The sequence below is a fragment of the Sciurus carolinensis genome, chromosome 5 (genome assembly GCF_902686445.1).
Source record: "Sciurus carolinensis chromosome 5, mSciCar1.2, whole genome shotgun sequence".
In the NCBI taxonomy this organism is placed as follows: Eukaryota; Metazoa; Chordata; class Mammalia; order Rodentia; family Sciuridae; genus Sciurus; species Sciurus carolinensis.
Genome location: NC_062217.1, coordinates 165803088 through 165822823, shown reverse-complemented (window position 1 = coordinate 165822823; position 19736 = coordinate 165803088). Strand labels below are relative to the sequence as shown.

Here is a 19736-nt window from a genome sequence, read left to right as displayed (position 1 = left end):
TTTTGTTGATTGACTTGATTGTTTTCTTTTAAGGTACCTTCGTTGAATGAAGTCCCCCTTCATTATCTGAAACCTAACAGTTTTGTGAAATTTCGTTGCATGATTCAGGATATGTTTGACCCTGAGTTTTACATGGGAGTTTATGAGACGGTTAACCAAAATACAAAAGCACGTGTAGGTATTGCTTTTTTTATGAAACTTTATACTTGTGATTTGTGGTATGAACTCCATTAATATAATACTGTTATCCTTTGTTTTGGGTTGTAGGTTCTTCATTTTGGAAAATACAGAGATGTAGCAGAATGTGGGGTATGTATCCTTAAGACATATATAACATTTTTTAATAAGAATTTTTTCCCTAAACAGAGAATTCATGATTCCTTTCGTCAGTCTTTAGTTTATTTGACTTGTGTTTAAATAAGTTCCAAAACATCAGGTGAAAGCTGTGCAAGGTAGCACACACCAACTATTTGGGAGACTGAGGCCAGCCTAGGCAACTTGCAGAACCCTGTCTTAGAATAAAGACAGGGTTGTGGCTCAGTGGTACAGTGTCCCTGGGTTCAATCCCCAGTGCCACCAAAAAATATCTTGTGAAAAAAACTTTTTTGCTTCATTTTTCTGATGTGATCATCATCATCTTTGTGGTCTTTTTTCCTTTTTCTTTTAAAAATCTCTTAGAAGATAGACTATTTTAAATGACAAAGTTCTTTTCTATCCTCAGTATATACTTGATTTAAAAATTACTGGTTATGATACTTTTTAAAAACGAAAGTGAAAGATTAATTTAGACTTTGCAGTTGCTCAATTAAATATAATTATCCTCTTTTCTCAGGAGAAGAAAATTATTTTTTTATTTCTGTTCACTTTTTCATATTATTTATTTATTTAATTTTGCAGTACTAGAGATGAAACCCAGGGTGCTCTACCACTGCGCCACACCCTCAGCCCTCTTTATTTTTTATGTTGAGGTGGGGTCTAAGTTGCAGTCCTCCTGCCTCAGCCACCCTGGTAGGTTACAGGCCTGAGCCACCATGCCCACTTAGCTATTTATATTATTTGTTTACTTTTGTGCTGGGGATTAAACCTAGGGCCTGGCACATGGTAAGCAGGGGGTCCACCCTTGAGCTTCACCCCCAGTTTAAAAATAGCATTGTTTGGGTTTTGTTTTCTTGTTTTGTTTTTAGTAAACCTAAGCTTTTCATTGGAAAGAGGTAATGGGAGCTCTGACATCAGTAATGGGGATAAGAAAGCAGAGTATTGGGTGTAATTAACTCTTTTGAAGTAGAAACTTACTAGAGAAGCTGTTGAAGTGGGGTCCTGGGAAATCTGCATTTTCTTTGTTTCTTTGCATTGCTTTTTTAATGCAGAGTTAAGTCGAATGACATTCTGACACCTGTGCAGCGTGCCTGGCCCAGCTGGAGAAGGTTTTAAGTTCATTTCACATTTAATGGTGAAAATAAATTGGTTCACCAGAAATGTCTCCCATGATTTGCTATGTGCATTTTTATGTGTTTCTATTGCAACCCAGATTCTAATTTTCAACTGTGGGAAAGAAAGCAAGGGTCACAGGTGGGGATTTCATGGTTTTCTTGCTATCATTGTTATTATCAGTGTTTATCTTTTAAGCCTTGTGACAGTGTTGGGGGATTAACCAGGTGAGACCTCTGTGGAGTTACCTACGTTCTGGGTCTGCTTTATAGGTCCAGAATCTTAGTTTTAGATTTCGAAAAGGACTTTTACATTCCAGGAGTCTAAACTCCTACTTACCTAAACTTCAAGAGATTGATTTTTTTTTGGGGGGGGGGGGGTTCTGGGGATTGAGCCCAGGGGCACTTTACCACTGAGCTACATCCCCTGCCCTTTTTACTTCTTATTTTGAGACAGGGTCTCACTAAGTTGCTGAGGTTGGCCTCAAACTCGCCATCCTCCTGCCTCATCCTCCTAAAGTTGCTGAGATTACAGGTGTGTGCCACTATGCCCAGCAAGAGATTGATTTTAAAATCCTATTACCAGCCTGTCAATTCACAGAATTTGTTCCTGATTGAATAATGGATTCTAACTTAGTGTGCAGATGTGACAGAACAGCCCTAATTTGGAAGGTTACCACAAAAATTAGTGAACTCATATGAAAGATGGTGTTTTTTTTTTGTTTTGTTTTGTTTTTAATCTCCAACACAATGAACTTCAGGCCTTCCAGTATCTTTTCTTCTTTTAGCGTGTTTCCAAAGGTAAAAGACCATTTCTAATGGGTCAGCTTTATCAATGCTGTGTCCCAAGTTTAAGGAGTCCTAACACATGAATGAGACTGCTGCATTAATACGCAGCTTTCCCCTGTACCCAGCGGTGTACTGTAGCTCAGGAATCCTGGCATCTGGAAATGGGCTGAAGACTGAGGAAGACTGCCTTTGTGACGCTGCCACACACTCAGGGTTGTTCATGCGCTGCGTTTCTCTTTCCACGCGGAGGGCCTTGTGCATGCCAAGCACACGCTCTCACACTGAGCTGCACCCCAGCCCCCTGCTTTGTCTTTGAGAGGATTACAAAGGATTAATTTTGTAAGCTGGGGACTGTGTGCTATGGATAGGAGGGAGGTGCTTTGATTATTGCATTTGAAATGAGTGTCAGTTTCTTTTTAAAACTGGTTGTTTGAAAAAGGAAAAAAAATGGTAGTTTTGAATTAGTTGCTTGTTGATTAACTTTTATGGTGACAGTTACTAGTTATGCAAATAATATGAAAATGTAATTGCTAATTTTAGAAAATTGTTTTCTTAATAAATTTGCAAAAATTCTTTTGTGTACATCACAGCCTCAACAAGAACTTGATTTAAACTCTCCACGGTCTACAACTTTGGAAAGACAGACTTTCTACTGTGTTCCAGTGCCTGGGGAATCCACGTGGGTCAAAGAAATATCCTTTACCTGAACTAGTTGCGTCAAATGTCTCCTAAATGTTTCTTTAAATAAAAAGACTACGATTCAGATTTCAGGTTTCTGGTCTTTCTGCTGGCTAGCTGGGGAAGAAAACAAACTTTTACTGATTATTTACAATGTGTGGCTTTATTTTAATAACATATAAAACAACCTAAGTATTCATTACTGAGAAATGCTAAAATTACAATACATTCCTGTAATGAAATGCTGGTAAAAAGTTGTAGCTAGATTAATTTATTTACTGAAAAAATACCATGATAATTAGGTTAAAAGTAGTTTCAGATTAGAGTTCTGCTTTTCTGAAGGGAAAACAACATGTTGGTTCTTTTAAGAGGAGATCGCGGAAATCTAAGTCTCCTTTTTATTTATTGGTTGGTGATTTTTTTTTTTTTTTTTTGGACGGATGGAGATCAAGCACAGGGCCTCATGCTGGTGGGCAAGCCCTTGACTCACAAACCTGGGCTCCACCCCTCGCGTTCCTTGGAGTGTCCATCTCTTTCATCCTCAGGAATGTAGGCTTTATTTAACTATTTGGCAGAACTGGGGATTAAACCCTGAGCATTCTCCCTCTGAGCTCCATCTCCAGCTCTTTATTTTGCCTCTTTTCTTTTTTTTTAATTTGTGGTGCTGGGGATTGAACCCAGGGCCTTGTGCATGTGAGGCACTCTACCAACTGAGCTATATTCTTTTTAATTTGCAAAGGGGTCTTGCTAAATGGCTGGGGCCGGACTCAAACTTTTGATCCTCCTACCTCAGCATCCCAAAGTAGCTGAGATTACAGGCATTCAGCCTTGCTAGTGATTTCTTAAAGAACCAACTCTTCAGACTCTTCTGTTTCATGGATTTCTACTCATTAGAGTCCCTTCCTTTGGGTTTTGCTGTAATTTTTGTTTTAGCTTCTTATTTACTCAGATTATTAATTTTAGATTTCCCAAAATTAGCAATTAGAGCAATAAATTAGTCGCTGCTTTAGTTGCATCCCACAAATTTTGACTTGTCATTTTTACTGTCATTCAGTTCAAAACGTTTTGTGACTTCCTCTTGATTTCTGCTGTGGTCTTTGACCCGTTTACAATACGGCTGTTCACATGTCCCCTCCCATTCTTTGTGAGTGTCACGTCTTTTCTTTGTAGTTTGATCATAGAACCCATAGTATGTCACTGTTTCTGCTTCAAGCACTGTTAGGTGGTTGGGGTGGTGCACACCTGTAAGCCCAGCCACTTCGGAGGCTGAGGCAGGGGAATCGGAGCTTAGCGAGACCCCGTCTCAAAATAACATTAAAAGGACTGGGGTGTAGCTTAATATTAAAATGTCTGTGGCTTCATCTCTAGAACCAAACCAAACCACACAAAACAAAACAAAAAAAGCAATTGTCTTCTACATAAATTAAGAGAAAATACACCTTTTATTGGTGAACACGTTACCATTTCCCCCTCTCTCCCCCTCCTCCCCCCTCCCTCTCTTTAATGTAGAATTGTTTCCCTTATTTTTTTCTTTCTTTTTTTCTTAGATATGTTCTTGGTGAATTTTCTCAGTTTCTATTCAACTGAAAATGTCTTTATTTCAGCCTCATTGTTGGAGCATATTGTCACTGGATTTAGAGCTCTTGATTGACATGCAGCGTCTTAATGATGCTGCACCATTGTCTCTTGGCCTCTGTTCTTTTGATGAAAGGTTAGTTGTCATTCTTCCTGTTCTTGTATAATATGTCTTTTGTTTTTCTCTGGCAGCTTCAAATACTCTTGGTTTTCAGCACTTGAACTGATGTACGTGTATGTTTTGTGTGTTTCTCTTGGTTGGGTTTTGTTGAACTTTTTGGCTCTGTGGATTGATACTTTTCAGAATGTTTGGGCAAGTTTTGCAGGCATCATTTCTTCTCATAATTTTTCCTGTCCCAGGCTTCAATGTTTTCTGGAGCCTGGTCACATGATTGTTTGTCTCCTTGATATTTTATACAGGTGACTTGGACTCTGTTCACTTTTGACCCCGCCCTGCTGCTTTTGGGGGTAGTACCCAAGCTCTTGATTATGCTGACAAGTCCTGTTACTGAGCCCCTGTTCATTGTTGATCTTTTTCCTGTTTTTGCTTTAGTTTGAACAGTTACTGTCGACTTGTGTTCAAGTTCACTGGCTTTCCTCTTATATCCAGTTTCATGTCAAGCCCATTCAGTTTGCTTTTCATTTCAGGTATTTTATTTTGGGGTTCTAGATTTTTCATTGTTTTCAGTTTGTCTACTAATATTCTTCCTCTTTACTTTTTATTTCTGCCTTTGGTGTATTTTATTATTTAGGTACTGAGGATTGAACCCAGAGATGTTTACCAGTGAACTACATCCCCAGCCCTTTTTATTTTATTATTATTATTTTTTTGGTACCAGGGATTGAACCCAGGGGCACTTAACCACTGAGCCACATCCCCAGCTTTTTTTTTTTTTTTTTTTTTGGTTGCTGGGGATCGAACCCAGGGCCTTGTGCTTACAAGGCAAGCACTCTACCAACTGAGCTATCTCCCCAGCTCCCCCAGCTATTTTTTATATTTTATTTTATTTTATTTTATTTTATTTTCCCCCCATTTGAGCGGCTGGGATTTGAACCGTGGTCCTTACGCATGCTAGGCAAGTGCTCTCTAAACGGAGCTATTTCTTCAGCTCCTTTTTTTTTATATTTTTATTTAGAGATGGGGTCTTGCTGAATTGCTAAGTGCCTCACTAAGTGGCTGAGGCTGGTTTTGAACTTGCTATCCTGCCTCAGCCTCTAAGGTTAGCCACTGGAATTACAGGCGTGCACCACCGTGCTCAGCTCCTTTTTATTTTTTATTTTGAGACGAGGTCTAAGTTTCTTAGGGCTTCACTCAGTTGCTGAGGCTGGCCTCAAGCTTGATGTCCTCCTGCCTTGGCCTCCTAATAAGTAGCTAGGATTTCATGTATGTACCACCACGCCTAGCCTATCTTTGGTTTTAAAGTTGTGTGATATAATTGTGTTGTAGTACTTTCTCTGCTCATTCTAATATCCATTCTAATATTTCTATTGGCTGGTTTTGATCCTGATTATGGGTCACATTTCCCTGCTTCTTTTTATACCTAAGGATGTCTTATTGTAGGCTGTGAGGAGTTCAGCTTTCTGTCTTTAAGAATGTCTCTTTTTTTTTTTTTTTCTTTTTTTTTTTAAACTGGTGAAATTTTTATTAAATCCACAGAAGGAAAAACCATTTTGTGAGGGACTGGGGATGGGGCCACCAGGGAGTAGGAGTTAGGCCACCAGGGTTGGGTGGGGATGGGATGACAGGACAAAGCTAGGCTGCCAGACCATAAGGGCCCCAGCTTCAGGGGCCATTGTCTCATTTATTTCTGACAGGCAACTTTCTGGATCACTTCGATCATGTCAAGGTGTGCTTGGGGATTTGCTGAAGTGGGCATAGAGCAGCCCTTGGTGCATGGCACAGTCTTACTCATGAGGTATGCCGTGTCTAGGTCTCTGAAGGTCTGGGGTGTTCAGTGTTCAGCAAAGTCCACTTCTAGTACTTTCAGAGTTTCCATTTCATTCTTGGGCAACCAGCAGCTTTTTCTGTGAAGGGTTGAGGAATCTCGGCTGATGATAGAGAGCCAAAGATACAGATGGAAACTGTACAGATTTCTGCATCTCTGTCTACAGCTGCTTCCTGTCTAGTACTTTTCTGTTCTGTGAGTTCAGTTGCTTCGGTAGCCCTGAACGAAGTGCTCTGTTGCCTCCATCCTGGGAGTGCAGGGCCTCCAGGCCTCTTTGCTGCACTTAGGGAAATGCCTCCCACAGAGAGCTGCAGGGAGCGGGCTTCACCTGCTGCGCATCGCCCCGCGCGCGCCTTGTAGCCCATGACGATCCTGTTGTTCAGCGGCTGAAAACAGTCGATTCACTTATTTTGTCCAGTTTGATGGTTGTTTCCAGTGCGGGTGGGGGGCATAAGGTTGATACTTGTTCATTTTCATGACCCAAACTGGAAGACTAGCCTCCTTTCATTTTAACTGAATTACCAAACCACTCATCTTTCATTAATCATATAATTAGCATAATCTAGCATATCTCTCAATTCATGGTAGTCTTTCTTAACCATTCATTTAACGCCTACGTCAATGCAAACCAAGCTCGGGTCAGCCCCTCGACCTCCTACACTCCCAGTCGTCACAAGAGGAGTTACGAAGATGATGAAGACATGGACCTACAGCCTCACAAACAGAAAGACCAACACGCAGGTGCCAGACAAGCAGGTAGTGTGTCCCAATCGGCTTGCTGTAGATTCCTGCTCCCTTGCAGTAGACTCATTTTCTAAATTAATTGTTGCATGATGTATTTATAGATTTATGATCTGGTAATGACGTGGCAACCCTGCTTCAACTTTATCAGAGTTGTAGACAGCTTTAGATCTGGGGGTGTAGCTCAGTGGCAAGGCCCTTGCCCAGCGGGCAGAAGAGTTGATCCAGTACTCTTTGCTCAAACCACGCTTCGTAATTGAGCAATTAGACATCACTTAGTGAGAAGCAGCTGCTTTAATGTACGTTTTAGAGTCTCAAGTGGTAGCTAGAAAAGGTCTTTTCTGTCTTCATTTTTATTTTTATCCCAACTCTTAAGTAATATGGAAGCTTGGTACTTTACTCTAAAAATGACTTGATTTCTATATCTGAAACATTTTTCTCATATTCTTTTTGGGATTTTCGTTTAATTTTGTAAGATTAAAAATATCAAAAATATGAAATTGTGATAATACTAAATGAATTTGTATTTTTTTTTATTTGTTTTTTGCTGTGCTGAGGATTGAACCAGGGTCTTGTGCTTGACAGGCAAGCACTCTACAAACTGAGCTATATCCCCAGCCCTTGGTTTATTTTTTAAAATGCTTAAAATATGGTTAATTTTAATTTGAACAAGGAGACCGAAAGTTGACATTTTCCTAGTGATAAGAGAATTTCAGAATCACTACATACCATTATTGATTTCTCAACCTTCATGAGCAGTGAATTTCTTTAACATGGCAGGTAGATAAGTTTATCTTTTTGTCTCCTTTTTGTATGCTTACTTCCTTTAGCACCTTTAATCAGTGAAAATTAAAGGGAGAAAACAATTGAGTCTGGTTGATCACTGCAAAATTGGATTGAGAGAGCAAATTTAACTAATGAGTTTTATTTAAGTTACTTTACCTTATGAACTCACATTTGTGAATTGCATTAATGCTGACATATTTTAATGTTGTAAAAGTTGGAATTGCGACTGTACAAATGTGAAAATATTCTTTCTTCGTTTGCCTCCGAGTTCATGCAAATTACTGGTGTATTGAAGCAGTTCATGATGTGTTTGGTCCAGGAAATGGTGACCCAGGGCTGCAGCAGCAGATGCTCCTCCTGTGTCTCTGCTTCTTATTCATGTCCTGCTGCGGGGCTCTTTATACGTGTACACATTGTTTATGTTAAGTCCAGCTTGTTGGTTTCCAGGCAGTCTTTCAAGCTGTTCATGTGTTTAAACTTATTTTGAGAGAAGTGTAGAGTTGGACACACTTGTAAGAAGTAATATAGAGGTCTGCATACCCTCAGTGGTCACGACATCTTGCACGGACCTTAGTCTAGTCTGTCAAGCTAGTTTGGAACTCACATTTTTGCACGTGTTTATTTATGCACACCTAGTTTGTTCTCAGCAGTTTATTACCCAGCTCTCTCCTCTTGCCTCTTAATGACCATCCGTGCCACCTGCCCCCAGCTCCCTAGCCCTGGTAACCACAACTCTGCCTGCCTTCTCTACAGTGTTGGCATTATAAGAACATCATATAGGGGCTGGGGAGATAGCTCAGTTGGTAGAGTGTTTGCCTTGTAAGCACAAGGCCCTGGGTTCGATCCCCAGCACCTGAGGAAAAAAAAAAAAAAAAAAAAGAACATCATATAAATGGAATCATATATTATGTAAACTTTGTAGATTGGCTTCTTCCATTCAGCATAAGTCCCTTAGAACCCATAAAAGTTGTTGCATGTATCGGTAGTATATTTCTCTTTTTTTTAACATATATTTTTTAGTTATAGATGAACACAATACCTTTATTTTATTTATTTTTATGCAGTGCTGAGGATTGAACCCAGTGCCTCACATGTGCGAGGCAGGCACTCTACCACTGAGCCACAACCCAGCCCCAGTTTATTCCTTTTTGTTGCTGAATGGTATTGTGTGGTACAGCAGGCTACATTTTGATTCTGATTAGTTATCAGCCTTAACTCGTAACCACTCAGAAGTGCCTTTTAATGATCTGTATATTCCCAATAATTAGTCTGATTCTTGCTTAGTGTATATTAATAAATATATGACAAATGAATGTATTGCTTTTTGGCTTTAATAGAAAAGAATTGTGTTCTCCTAAAGAATTCTTTCATAAGTAGAGCGTGTATTCCTTGGATCAGACATGTCAGAGCAGCCGTAGTGAATATTAACTTCTTAAAGTGCTTCTGTGGGATTGGATGGGAGCAATTTATTGCCATTTTATGGTAGGAAAAGAAATTTAAATTTCAGATCCGTATTTTTGTTCTCTTTGTCAGAATGCTTTTTGAAAACTGTAGCGACTTGAACTTTTTGAGCTAAGAAACATCATTGTCAAACTTGAGAGGCACCTTGGAATGTTCTTTTTTGCCAGGAGGCTTTGGCAGTGACTAAGTGCAACGCTGTTCTTTGAACTTAGGGAGTGCCAGTGGCCTTCAGTGGTGTGGAGAACCAAAGCGTTTAGAAACTGAAGCTTCCTCCGGGCAGCACCCGAATTCCCTGCACCTCTCTTCTCCTTTTGATCTGAATTTCCCACTGCCAGGCGAGAAGGGCCCTGCCTGCCTTGTAAAGGTAATCAAGCCTGTCCCAGCCCAGACATCAGCGGGTAGGTTTCGTGTCTCAAAATTGAAATGGAAACCTCTTGGCATTTAGGTGTGTTTTGCTGCTGTAACAAATGACCGCAAACCTCAGAGTCCCACTCTTTTACCGATTTGGGCTGGGAGTCTAATGTGCATCTCGCTGGGGTCAGTTCCTTTCTTGAGGCTCTCAGGAGCATCTGGGAGTGAGTGTGGTTTCCGCCTTATCCGGCTCCTAGGGGGGCTGCAGCCTTGGCTGGGGCCCTCTGGAGCTCCGTCTCGAAGCCAGCACCAGCACACCTGCCTGTTCTCATAGCCACGTGTCCATCCAACCGTCAGCCAGAACGTCCCCTCTTAAGGACTTGTGTGGTAGCGCGGGGCCGGCTCACACTCCAGGCTAATCTCCCCGTGTCAGGGTCTTTACTCACACTTGGAGTCCCCTCTTGCATGCACGGTCACAGTGACAAGGAGATGGTCATGAAGTCTTTGAGGGGCCCTTGTTCTGGCTACCACAGCATTCTTAAAGGATAGAAGAACAGCAGTGGAACAGCTTTTTAATTTATATCTACTTCCTTCCTATTGTCATTTCTGACATACCTATTTCATTTTTGCCATTTTTTCCTTCTCATATTAAAACCCATTTCTCACTTATTTAAAATAGAAGAAAAATATTAAAAATTTGTCCTATCTTGCTTATTCTGATTTTTCGAACCTGATAGGTAAACAAGTGAGAAAGTTCAGAAATGGTCCCTGAGTGTCTCCATTCATGTTCGTTTTGGCTTTCGCTTAAGTGGTTCTTTGGTCTCACAGCACGGGGACTGAAATTCCCACATTCTCCCAAGTCCTGCTTGCATCCCATCTTGATCAGTGAGAGCCTTTGACAAAAGCCCGTTTTAACAGACAATTTTAAAAGTTTCTTATTGTTGTGAAAGATCTTGTGGCCATGCCGCATTCTGTATTAATCCCCTAAGTGTGGCATGGTTTCTGAGTAAACCTAACCCTGATGATCCCGGAGTCCTGGGTTTTGGTCTCCTTCTCAGTTGGCAGGTTTCGAGATGACGGGTGCTCCAGCTTCCGTCTGGGCAGGCCCTTTCTGTGGAGTGGGTGGCCCGTTGAAACAGCCCTGGTTGGTTCGGTTTTTAACTTGCCAACTAGTGGTGACTGCAGGCGAGTGCCCCTCCTGGTCTCCTCTGTGAAGTACCCGGATCCGTGTCCCGACCCCCTGTGTCAGCGCCCCTGGTGTTTCCTGTGGTTGCTCTAGGTCTACGAGGACTGGGACGGTTTCAAAGTGAACGACGTCCTCGAGTTGTACGGCGTGCTCTCTGTGGATCCCGTGCTGAGCGTCCTGAATACCGATGAGAGGTGAGTCTGTTTTCTCTGTTGTGTGAGTCAGTTTTTATTTCGATACAATTTCACACATTGAGAAAAGTGGCAGGATAGTCGAGAGAATTCCCTGTGCCCTCCGCCCAGCTCGCCAGTGCTCAGTGCTCCGGTCCTGGGTGCTTTGCCGCTCCTTCGTGCTCTGTGTACGCAGATTTGGGGAACAGGTGACAATAAATTGCAGACGTCAACTCTTTTTTTGGTACTACTTTGTACTAGGTATCGAACTCAGGTCCTCTGCCACTGAGCTTCAACCCCAGTCCTTTTAAGCTTTGAGATAGGGTCTCCCTGAGTGGCCCACGCTGGCCTCAGTCCCACCATCTTCCTGCCTCAGCAACCGGAGGAGCTAGTGGTTGTTTGGTTTCAGAATGAGGCTGTGTAGTTGCAATTGTGTTTCACAGTTCCTCAGTTAACTTCTCTGCAGTTCAGTGTGATTTCCGTGATTCATTTCACATAGGGTCATTTGTGTCTGATTGTTTCACCTTGGTTTTTTCTCCTTCCTTATTGTTTTGATTTAAAAAAAAATAAGAAGAAGAACATTGACGCTGTTGACAAATCAGAGCATCTCGGGTGCTATTCCAGCCATCCGCTTCACACACACCCCTGCCTGCCTCGACCCACCCAGCTGGTTTATCCTTCCTATACTTCTTTTTTGCAAAGATGCACTTTTTTTTTATTACTTGTTTTTTCTTCCATAAAAGGAAGCAATTGTATATGTGCGCATTTGTACTTCTAATTTTTTTTCATTAACAAAATGTGGTACCATCCAGATCGTCCTTATTATTTTTTCTTTTAATATTTCCCAAAGAGAGGACCACTATTCCCTGGATACAGTGGAGTTCTCTTGTTGAAGACTAGATATTCATCATGGTCTGTAGAGGAAGAACTTAACATTTTTCACACTAGAAAAAATTGTTACAAAACACATTTTAAATAACTTGAATGTAACAATCTCTTAGTAACAGTCCCTAAAACTGCTTTTCTTGGCTATTTCTGGCTGTGAATACTTTCTCCTGAGTTACTGCTTAGCTTAGAGGTGGGAACACAGACTGGGACCAACTGTGGGTTGGAATCCTCTTTGGCCCCTCAGTGACTGTGTGACCTCAGGCTTGGTTTCCTCATTGTAAACAAGGATAGTCGTGAGCATTTCTTGAATTTGTGTGCAGTGTTGAATATTGTGCATTATGTGGTACAGTTAGAACAGTCAATTTTAAAACATTTTAGTCATTCATTTATCTTAAAATAAATCCATCATATTAATTTATTTAGCAAATCTGAAAAATACATGCTATCTTCATGGCTTTTCTGCTCAATATTCAAGGAAGATATCAGGTAAGAATAAAATTTAGCAAAGACAAATAGCAAGGTAGGGACAAATGATTTTTCATACACCAAAAAATAGTTACTGGATGACTTTTTGAGAAGACCCCAGTTTTGAAATATGCAGTGAACTATTTGATGTTTCAGCTGGTAGTTTCAGAATAAGAGTGTGTCAAAATAACCTTATGAAAGACATCCTGTAACCCATTGATGGCAGTGCTAATGACATCATGCTGAGTGTAAAACATTGATCATGAAGAATGGAATAAATCCATTCTATCATACTACCAAACTGGCCTGAAATCTCAGGGGAAACAGTTAAGAATGAGGTGCCACTTTCTGCCCTTAAGGAGAGGTACAGGTAGAAGTAGCCGTGGCTTGAATTGTAATTTTGCCTTCAGATAATGCACCTGATTTTCACATCCTTGCAACTGGTGTCCAACACAGGGATGCTTCTGTGTTGCTGGACCCCATGGAGTGCACAGACACAGCAGAGGAGCAGAGGGTACACAGTCCTCCTGCCTCCTTGGTGCCAAGAATTCATGTGATTTTAGCCCAGAAGCTGCAGCACATCAATCCGTTGTTGCCCGCCTGCCTTAACAAAGAGGAGAGCAGAACCTGTAAGTGTAAGTGAGCCACAGACTCTTCCCTCGTGTGTCCGGAGCTGGGTGTGACCTGTGCTCGGTGGCACTGAGTCAGCTCCTCCTCCCTCGGAATACCTGTTTCCTGTAATGTCTGTGCTTGGCCCCATTCTCCTCTTGTTAATTCTCTGACCCAGAGGGAGTGGAAGAGGAGGTGAGCTGTCGTCCCCGGGAGTGCCCTCCTTTGTCACTTAGCGGCTAGTGTTCAGGTGCATACCAGTTACCTGCTGAGCTCTGAGCTCCTTGGCGCTGAGAGGCCCGAGGAGCTGGCATGCTCTGAGTGACCCTCCTTCCTCCTACAGTCGTGTCGGCCTTCATGTCCGAGTTGTCTCCGGTCCGAGCAGAGCTGCTCGGGTTCCTCACTCACGCGCTGCTGGGAGACAGCCTGGCTGCCGAGTACCTTATACTCCACCTCATCTCTGCAGTGTAAGTGCCATCCGTGTCCTGGTGGGGGTGAGGACCTTTCGGTGTGGCGTGGAGAGTGGAAGAGCCAGGAAGGCTCTGGCGTACTCGCGGGTTGCAGTTTATTAGGCTTCATCATCCACCGGTTCAGTGTTAAGTGTTAGGCCACATCGCGGATTCTTTGTTCCCCTCGGTTTCACATTTATTTTGATTATGTCCCCTGAATGTTAGAGCCAGAATCAGATAAAGGGCCTGGCTGATGAGTAAAATGAGCTGCTGCTGCTTTGTTTGCAGCGCTGGGGATTGAACCCAGGGCTTGCACACACACGCTAGACTACGGAGCCGAATCCCCGGCCACTTTTTACCTTCTGTATTCTGTTTGCACATCCCGAGGCTGTGATTCTAAAAAACAGTCAACAAGTTACTTCGTGTGCACATTTTAATTTATACGTTGGCATTGGCCTAACCCCTTGATTCCACTTTGTTTCTGATTTCAAAAATAATGTGCTCCTTCAACAAGTTCCAGGAACTTGAAGAAGAACATAGCAGTCATCTGTCATCTCACCACTGGGAGATAATCTCAGTTACCATTGTGGTACTTATTCGTGTTTTTATGTTTATATATGTATATTATATATACCAATGTACTTATCAGTTATACTTAGATCTGTGTGTTGCTTTTAGCATTTAATACATATAAAACATTTTCCCATTGTAGTTCTTCATGAACTTTTTAATGGCTGCACACTGTTTCATTTTACAGTTGTGCTATACTATAACCATCTCCCAGTTTTTCTTTGTAGTAACCACAGCCTTGCAGCAAACAGCTTGTGCCCTGTCTTATGCTCCTCTGGTGGGATCTGAGATAGTGGTATGTAATGATTGAGAGCTCAGGCTTTGGAACCAAACTGCCTGATTTTGAATCTTGGCTCTATTACTTCCTGACTAGATGAGCATGTTACAGGTTGAACATCTCTAATCCAAAACCCCGAAAGGCTCCCAGCTCTGAAACTTTGAATACTAGTAGGCTCCATCTCAGATTATTGAGCATTACAGATTTTGGATTTCAGATTATAGGTGTTTACCCAGTAAAGTCTATGCAAATATTCCAAAATCTGAAGTATTCATGGTCTCATGCATTTTAAATAAGGGATACTCCAACTATATAAGTTCCGTACCTCAAGATTTTTATTCTGTAAAACAAAGATAATAGAACCTATCCCAGAATGTTTGGAAATTACATTAGGAAGTGTATAAGCACTCAGAATAATATTGGCTATTAATTTTATTTGTGGTTATTCTGATAAAATAGCTAGACAAATTCCAGCTACTTAAGGCTGAGGCAAGAGGATCGTAAGTTTGGGGTCAGCCTGGGAACCCTATCAAGACCCTGTCTCAAAAAAAGAAGGGTCAGGTTGTAGCTCAGAGGTAGAGTGCTCCTGGGTTCAATTCCCAGTACCACCAAAAAAAAAAAAAAAGCTAGCCTGAATATTATTCTACACTTTTAATGATAACATTAAGCTAATTTTTATTTGCTTTTTGAATGAAACCAGGAAATCACTTCAGTATCTCATTTATTGATTTCTTTTTCTTTCTTTCTTTCTTTCTTTCTTTTTTTTTTTTTTTTTCTTTTTTCTTTTTTTTCCCCTAGATATACAAGAAGAGATGTTCTTCCACTAGGAAAATTTACAGTTAACTTGAGTGGTTGCCCACGGAATAGTACCTTCACAGAACACTTATATCGAATTATTCAACATCTTGTTCCAGCAGTAAGATCAACATAAATACTCATCATAAACCTAACGCACACCAGAAACCCTTCTCATTGTCTTCCATTCAACCCACATACTCAAGTTTGAGATTTTAATAGATGTCACTTAAGGGGAAACAATACCTGCCAAGTTGCATGATTGAAAGCGTGCTCGCTCTCCTAAATGTTCCACTTTTTTTGCTTTAGCACCAGTTTCTGTAAGTCTAACAATTAACACAATCCCAGTAACTCCCTTAAAATTATATTCTCAGTCAATGTCAATTTGTGCAATTTGGTGTCCTTTTGCATTAAAAACTTAAATTTAAATAAGCTCTAAATTATCGGAGCCTAATTATTTTAGCTAAGTTAATTAAAACAAAACAAAACAAAACTTTCTCTTCATTGCCCCAGTTTCAGTTACTGTTTGGGAAGTTGAGCTTTCTTTACTTGCCAGGTGATCTGGAGTACAGTATTTGTGTGTGGTAGGATCTTGGGAACAGGGGAATTGCTTCTGATACGTCATGCGATGGAAAATACCGATCACCTCTTGCTTTGGAAATACGAGAGGTTGGTCTGGATCAGTCACTAAACCAGTCTATTGAGTGTCTCTAAGAGCTTGTGTTCTTGTAGGCCGTTAGGAAGCAGCAGCGACCAGAACAGACAAGCCTTTCTCCCTTTGATTAGGTCCTAAGGATGCAGAGAGCTGTTTCTTTGTTTTGTTTAGTTTTGTTTTTGTTTCTGTTTTTTTATGTTGGGTGCATTTATCATTAATTTCCCACAATTTAGAAGTAAAACTGAAATTTTTAAAGTAATAATTCATTAGAAATAATAACATTTGAATGTGTTTTTGTAAAAATAAGTTTTTTCCCAAATCAAAAAAATTAATGATAAAAATGACCTTGTTTTACATTTTTGCAAATCTCTTTAATATCTAAATTAATAGGAGACCACTAGATCTTTGTGTCTCTGCAGTCTGTTGTAATGTGATATTTTGATTTTTTTTTTGAAGGATAGTTGGAACGTGTGATCTAAAATTTTATCAATGAAATTTTCATATTCTGCAGTAAAATTCATTAGTCTTAATCTTGCATATTGAAAATGTCTGGGTAAAAACATCATAATTTTAATCTCCTAGACCCCATTAGAGGGTCTTGGCAATTCCCTAGGCCCTATACCACTTTGTGTGTGTGTATGTGTATGTGTGTTACTAGGAATTGAACCCAGAGCAGAGGCCCTCTACCACTGCACTACTCCCCTACCCTTTTTGTTTTGAGACAAGTTCTTGCTAAGTTGCCCAGGCTGGCCTTGAATTTGAGATCCTCCTGCCTCAGCCTCCTAAGTTGCTGCTAGAATTATAGGTGTGAGCCACCACACCCTGTTCTTTACCACATTTCAGTAATTATGGAAATAGATCCCTTGCCCTCGTGGAGCTTAAATTTTTGCGATGGAAGACCAACAAATAAATTAATCTATGGTATGTCATTTAAGCGCCCTATAGAATAAAGCCCCAGGAGAAGGTCCAGGATAGAGCTGTCAACATACACAGCTTGGGTAGGAAAAGCCCAGCTCCCAGGTGCATCCTGACAGACCAGGGGGAAGTGCAGTGACGAACCTGGGGCTGCTTAGGGAAGCGTCACCCTGTGCAGAGAACAGAGGCAGAGCCTCCGAGGAGCGACGTGCTTGGCATGTGTGAGGAATGCTAGTGGGGAATGAGCCCTGGGGAGACCTGGAGGCAACCCAGGGCCACTCAGCTGGGAAACCAAGGTTCCAGTCGCTCATACCTAGGGCACAATGAGCACTGTTGAGAGAGTGCTGTGTGAGGAAGGTGCTAGAGGTTACAGCCTGCTGTGAGCTGTTCTCGTCTCGCCCCTCTGGTAGGCCTCTGCTTTTTCACTTTGCCCTGTCCCATCGCCTCGTGCTCCTGTGTCCAGCTAGCACCTGGCTCTTCACCGTCTTGTGTAGCTTTCAGCACAGGTTAAGTGCACATGGCCTGCCTCCCACCCCACCACGCATGCTGCTTTACAGGCTGGAGAGGTAGAAACGTGAAGTGCATTAAGGGCAGGGCCAAGGGGCGCTGGGAGTGCTCTGGCCAGACGGAGGCAGCAGTGAGCTCTGCAGCATACCGAGGTGGCTCAGTGTGCACTGCTCCTTGGATTTCCTTTCAGCAGCTTGTTCAGAAGTGTCTGCAGTGGTCTATGATGGATAAATATGATTTGAATCTGAAGGGCATAGTGGAAAATGATGAGCTTTTCTCTTCCCTCCTTGATGAGTAAAATACTGTGTTTTGCTAGCTTGTGTTAGGTGAAGAGCTAAGCTTTGGGTATTGATACACACATGTCAGTTGTCTAACATTTGTTTCACTGACAGAATAAAACTATTCCTTGGTTATTGACTGAGACATTTGAGAATAAAGCAACTTACAGAATAAAGCAGCTTACAGAGTGAGTGAAAGTCTAACACAGGAAATAGATGCATTTTTGTGTCTCAGACTTCCAGAGGCCATGCCATTACTCCCTTAGAAATATATAAGATCGATTCTATCCGAAAAAGTGTTTGACTCCAAATACATATCATCTTAAAGTAGGAAACTTCAATCCTTGCTCATTGGAACATTTCCGTTGCAGTCCTTTCGTCTGCAGATGACCATAGAGAACATGAACCATTTGAAATTCACTCCCCACAAAGACTACACGGCCAACCGCTTGGTCAGTGGACTCCTCCAGCTGCCCAACAACACTTCCCTCATCATCGATGAAACTCTCCTGGAGCAAGGGCAGCTGGACACCCCAGGTATGCACGTGGACGCCCCTGCCACCCTTTTCTGGTTAAAGTCAAACCTGGTAATGATTTTTTTCAAAAGGATGTCCATGGACAAAGACAAATTCACATTTGAAGCATATTTAAGGAAAAGACTTTGTGCATCGGATTAAAGCAGATGGCACAAGCTGCACCCACTGTTTTGTCCTCACGTTTTAAAACAGCACATCAGCACAAGCAGCTTCTTAAAGGCTGAAGTGGGAGGAGGTTTTGCCTTTAATCTGTTACCTCACAGGGGAAGTATAGAGAAGATCTTGTAAAACATTTGATACCTCCCATTGAACTTTTTAAACATTTTGCAGAGAATCTCTGAAAAAAAAATATTTAATGGATCAGATGGTTTGAACTAACTCAGTTATGGGGCATGTTACAAAATCACAAGAAAGTGGAGTGCCTTGTCTGCTCAGGTCAGGAGAAGTAAGATGGCACTGTGCTGGCGAGCAGTTCAGGAGGTAAAAATAGGAGAAGCAGTACTGCAGGCTGGGTCACTTCAGGCAGAGGTGAATATGGGCCCAGTCAAGTTGAGTGGCCTTTATGTATAGAAAGCTAAGACCTCTGAGTTCACTGTAGCCCTGTGACCACACTGCCTAGGAAGTGACCCTACTACTGGGATTCCATTTGTGTCTGGTGGTGGATCAGACACTAGGCATTCGATTGAGTATTCCTGGTCCCAGAAAGTTCTGGTGGACCTAACACTGTCTGGGAAGCTTATTACCTAGTGAACATTTACTTAGTGACATTTGGCTGATAAATTGGTCAGCACCTCATACTTTTTATTTAAGCAGCAGAAACCTCATGTCTATAATCTTTGTCAGTGAAACTTACGTTTACATGATTTAGATCAAGTGACTGAAAATTATGTTCTTACTCTTCTAGGTGTTCATAATGTGACTGCTCTGAGCAACCTAATAACCTGGCAGAAGGTGGACTATGACTTCAGTTACCACCAGATGGAATTTCCCTGCAGTATCAATGTATTAATTACTTCAGAAGGGCGCTCACTCCTCCCGGTAAGATGAGTCTTCTTTTTTGGGCTGGGGAGGACGGTGGGTTACCAGGGACTGAACTCAGGGACATTCGACCACTGCGGCACATCCCCAGCCCTAGTTTGTATTTTATTTAGAGACAAGGTCTCACTGAGTTTCTTAGCACCTGGCTTTTGCTGAGACTGACTTTGAACTTGAGATCCTCCTGCCTCAGACCCCCAGCCACTGGAAGATGAGTCATTGTTAAATGAAGAGAGCTACATTTTCGATTTATGTTGGTGTTGCTTCTAAGTTATATTTCTTCAAGAAATCATGACTGCTGTTTATTAATAAGGGAATCAATTATTTTGTTCCTGCCTTGGGACAGAAACTTAATGTCTATCAAGAAAGAGGCGTCAGCAAGTCAGGATCGCCCAGCTGTTGGTACAGACATTCCCCATCTGAGCATAAAAAGTAAAAGCTGCCTGCAGGTGGATTAACATCCAGACTTCTGCTCTGCTGTCTTTGTCTCATTATCTTCTGCCACTTATATGAGAAATATTTTAGCTTTCCTTATTAAATGTCCTTAATCACCTGGTAATGAATTGTATGCTTTATGGAGTGATAAATGGCTGATGGAATGGCTGATGGAGAGGTTTCAATTCTGAGGATGCTGAGAAATACATCCC

The 19736-nt window shown here is 41.6% G+C and overlaps 1 protein-coding gene across 2 annotated transcripts in view; it reads left to right on the top strand.

The window, feature by feature from the left end:
* The window catches only part of Mcmbp (minichromosome maintenance complex binding protein), a 36741-nt gene that overhangs the window by 10418 nt on the left and 6587 nt on the right, over positions 1 to 19736 (top strand). The window contains exons 3-13 of one of the 2 annotated variants that reach the window (XM_047551917.1): positions 34 to 174; positions 268 to 309; positions 2807 to 2908; positions 7027 to 7171; positions 9616 to 9767; positions 11034 to 11134; positions 12920 to 13092; positions 13416 to 13539; positions 15167 to 15284; positions 17890 to 18055; positions 18959 to 19092. In XM_047551917.1, coding sequence (XP_047407873.1) covers positions 34 to 174; positions 268 to 309; positions 2807 to 2908; positions 7027 to 7171; positions 9616 to 9767; positions 11034 to 11134; positions 12920 to 13092; positions 13416 to 13539; positions 15167 to 15284; positions 17890 to 18055; positions 18959 to 19092 — 1398 coding nt within the window. Of the gene's footprint in view, positions 1 to 33; positions 175 to 267; positions 310 to 2806; positions 2909 to 7026; positions 7172 to 9615; positions 9768 to 11033; positions 11135 to 12919; positions 13099 to 13415; positions 13540 to 15166; positions 15285 to 17889; positions 18056 to 18958; positions 19093 to 19736 lie in introns of both variants that reach the window. The other variant, XM_047551915.1, reaches the window with a different exon arrangement.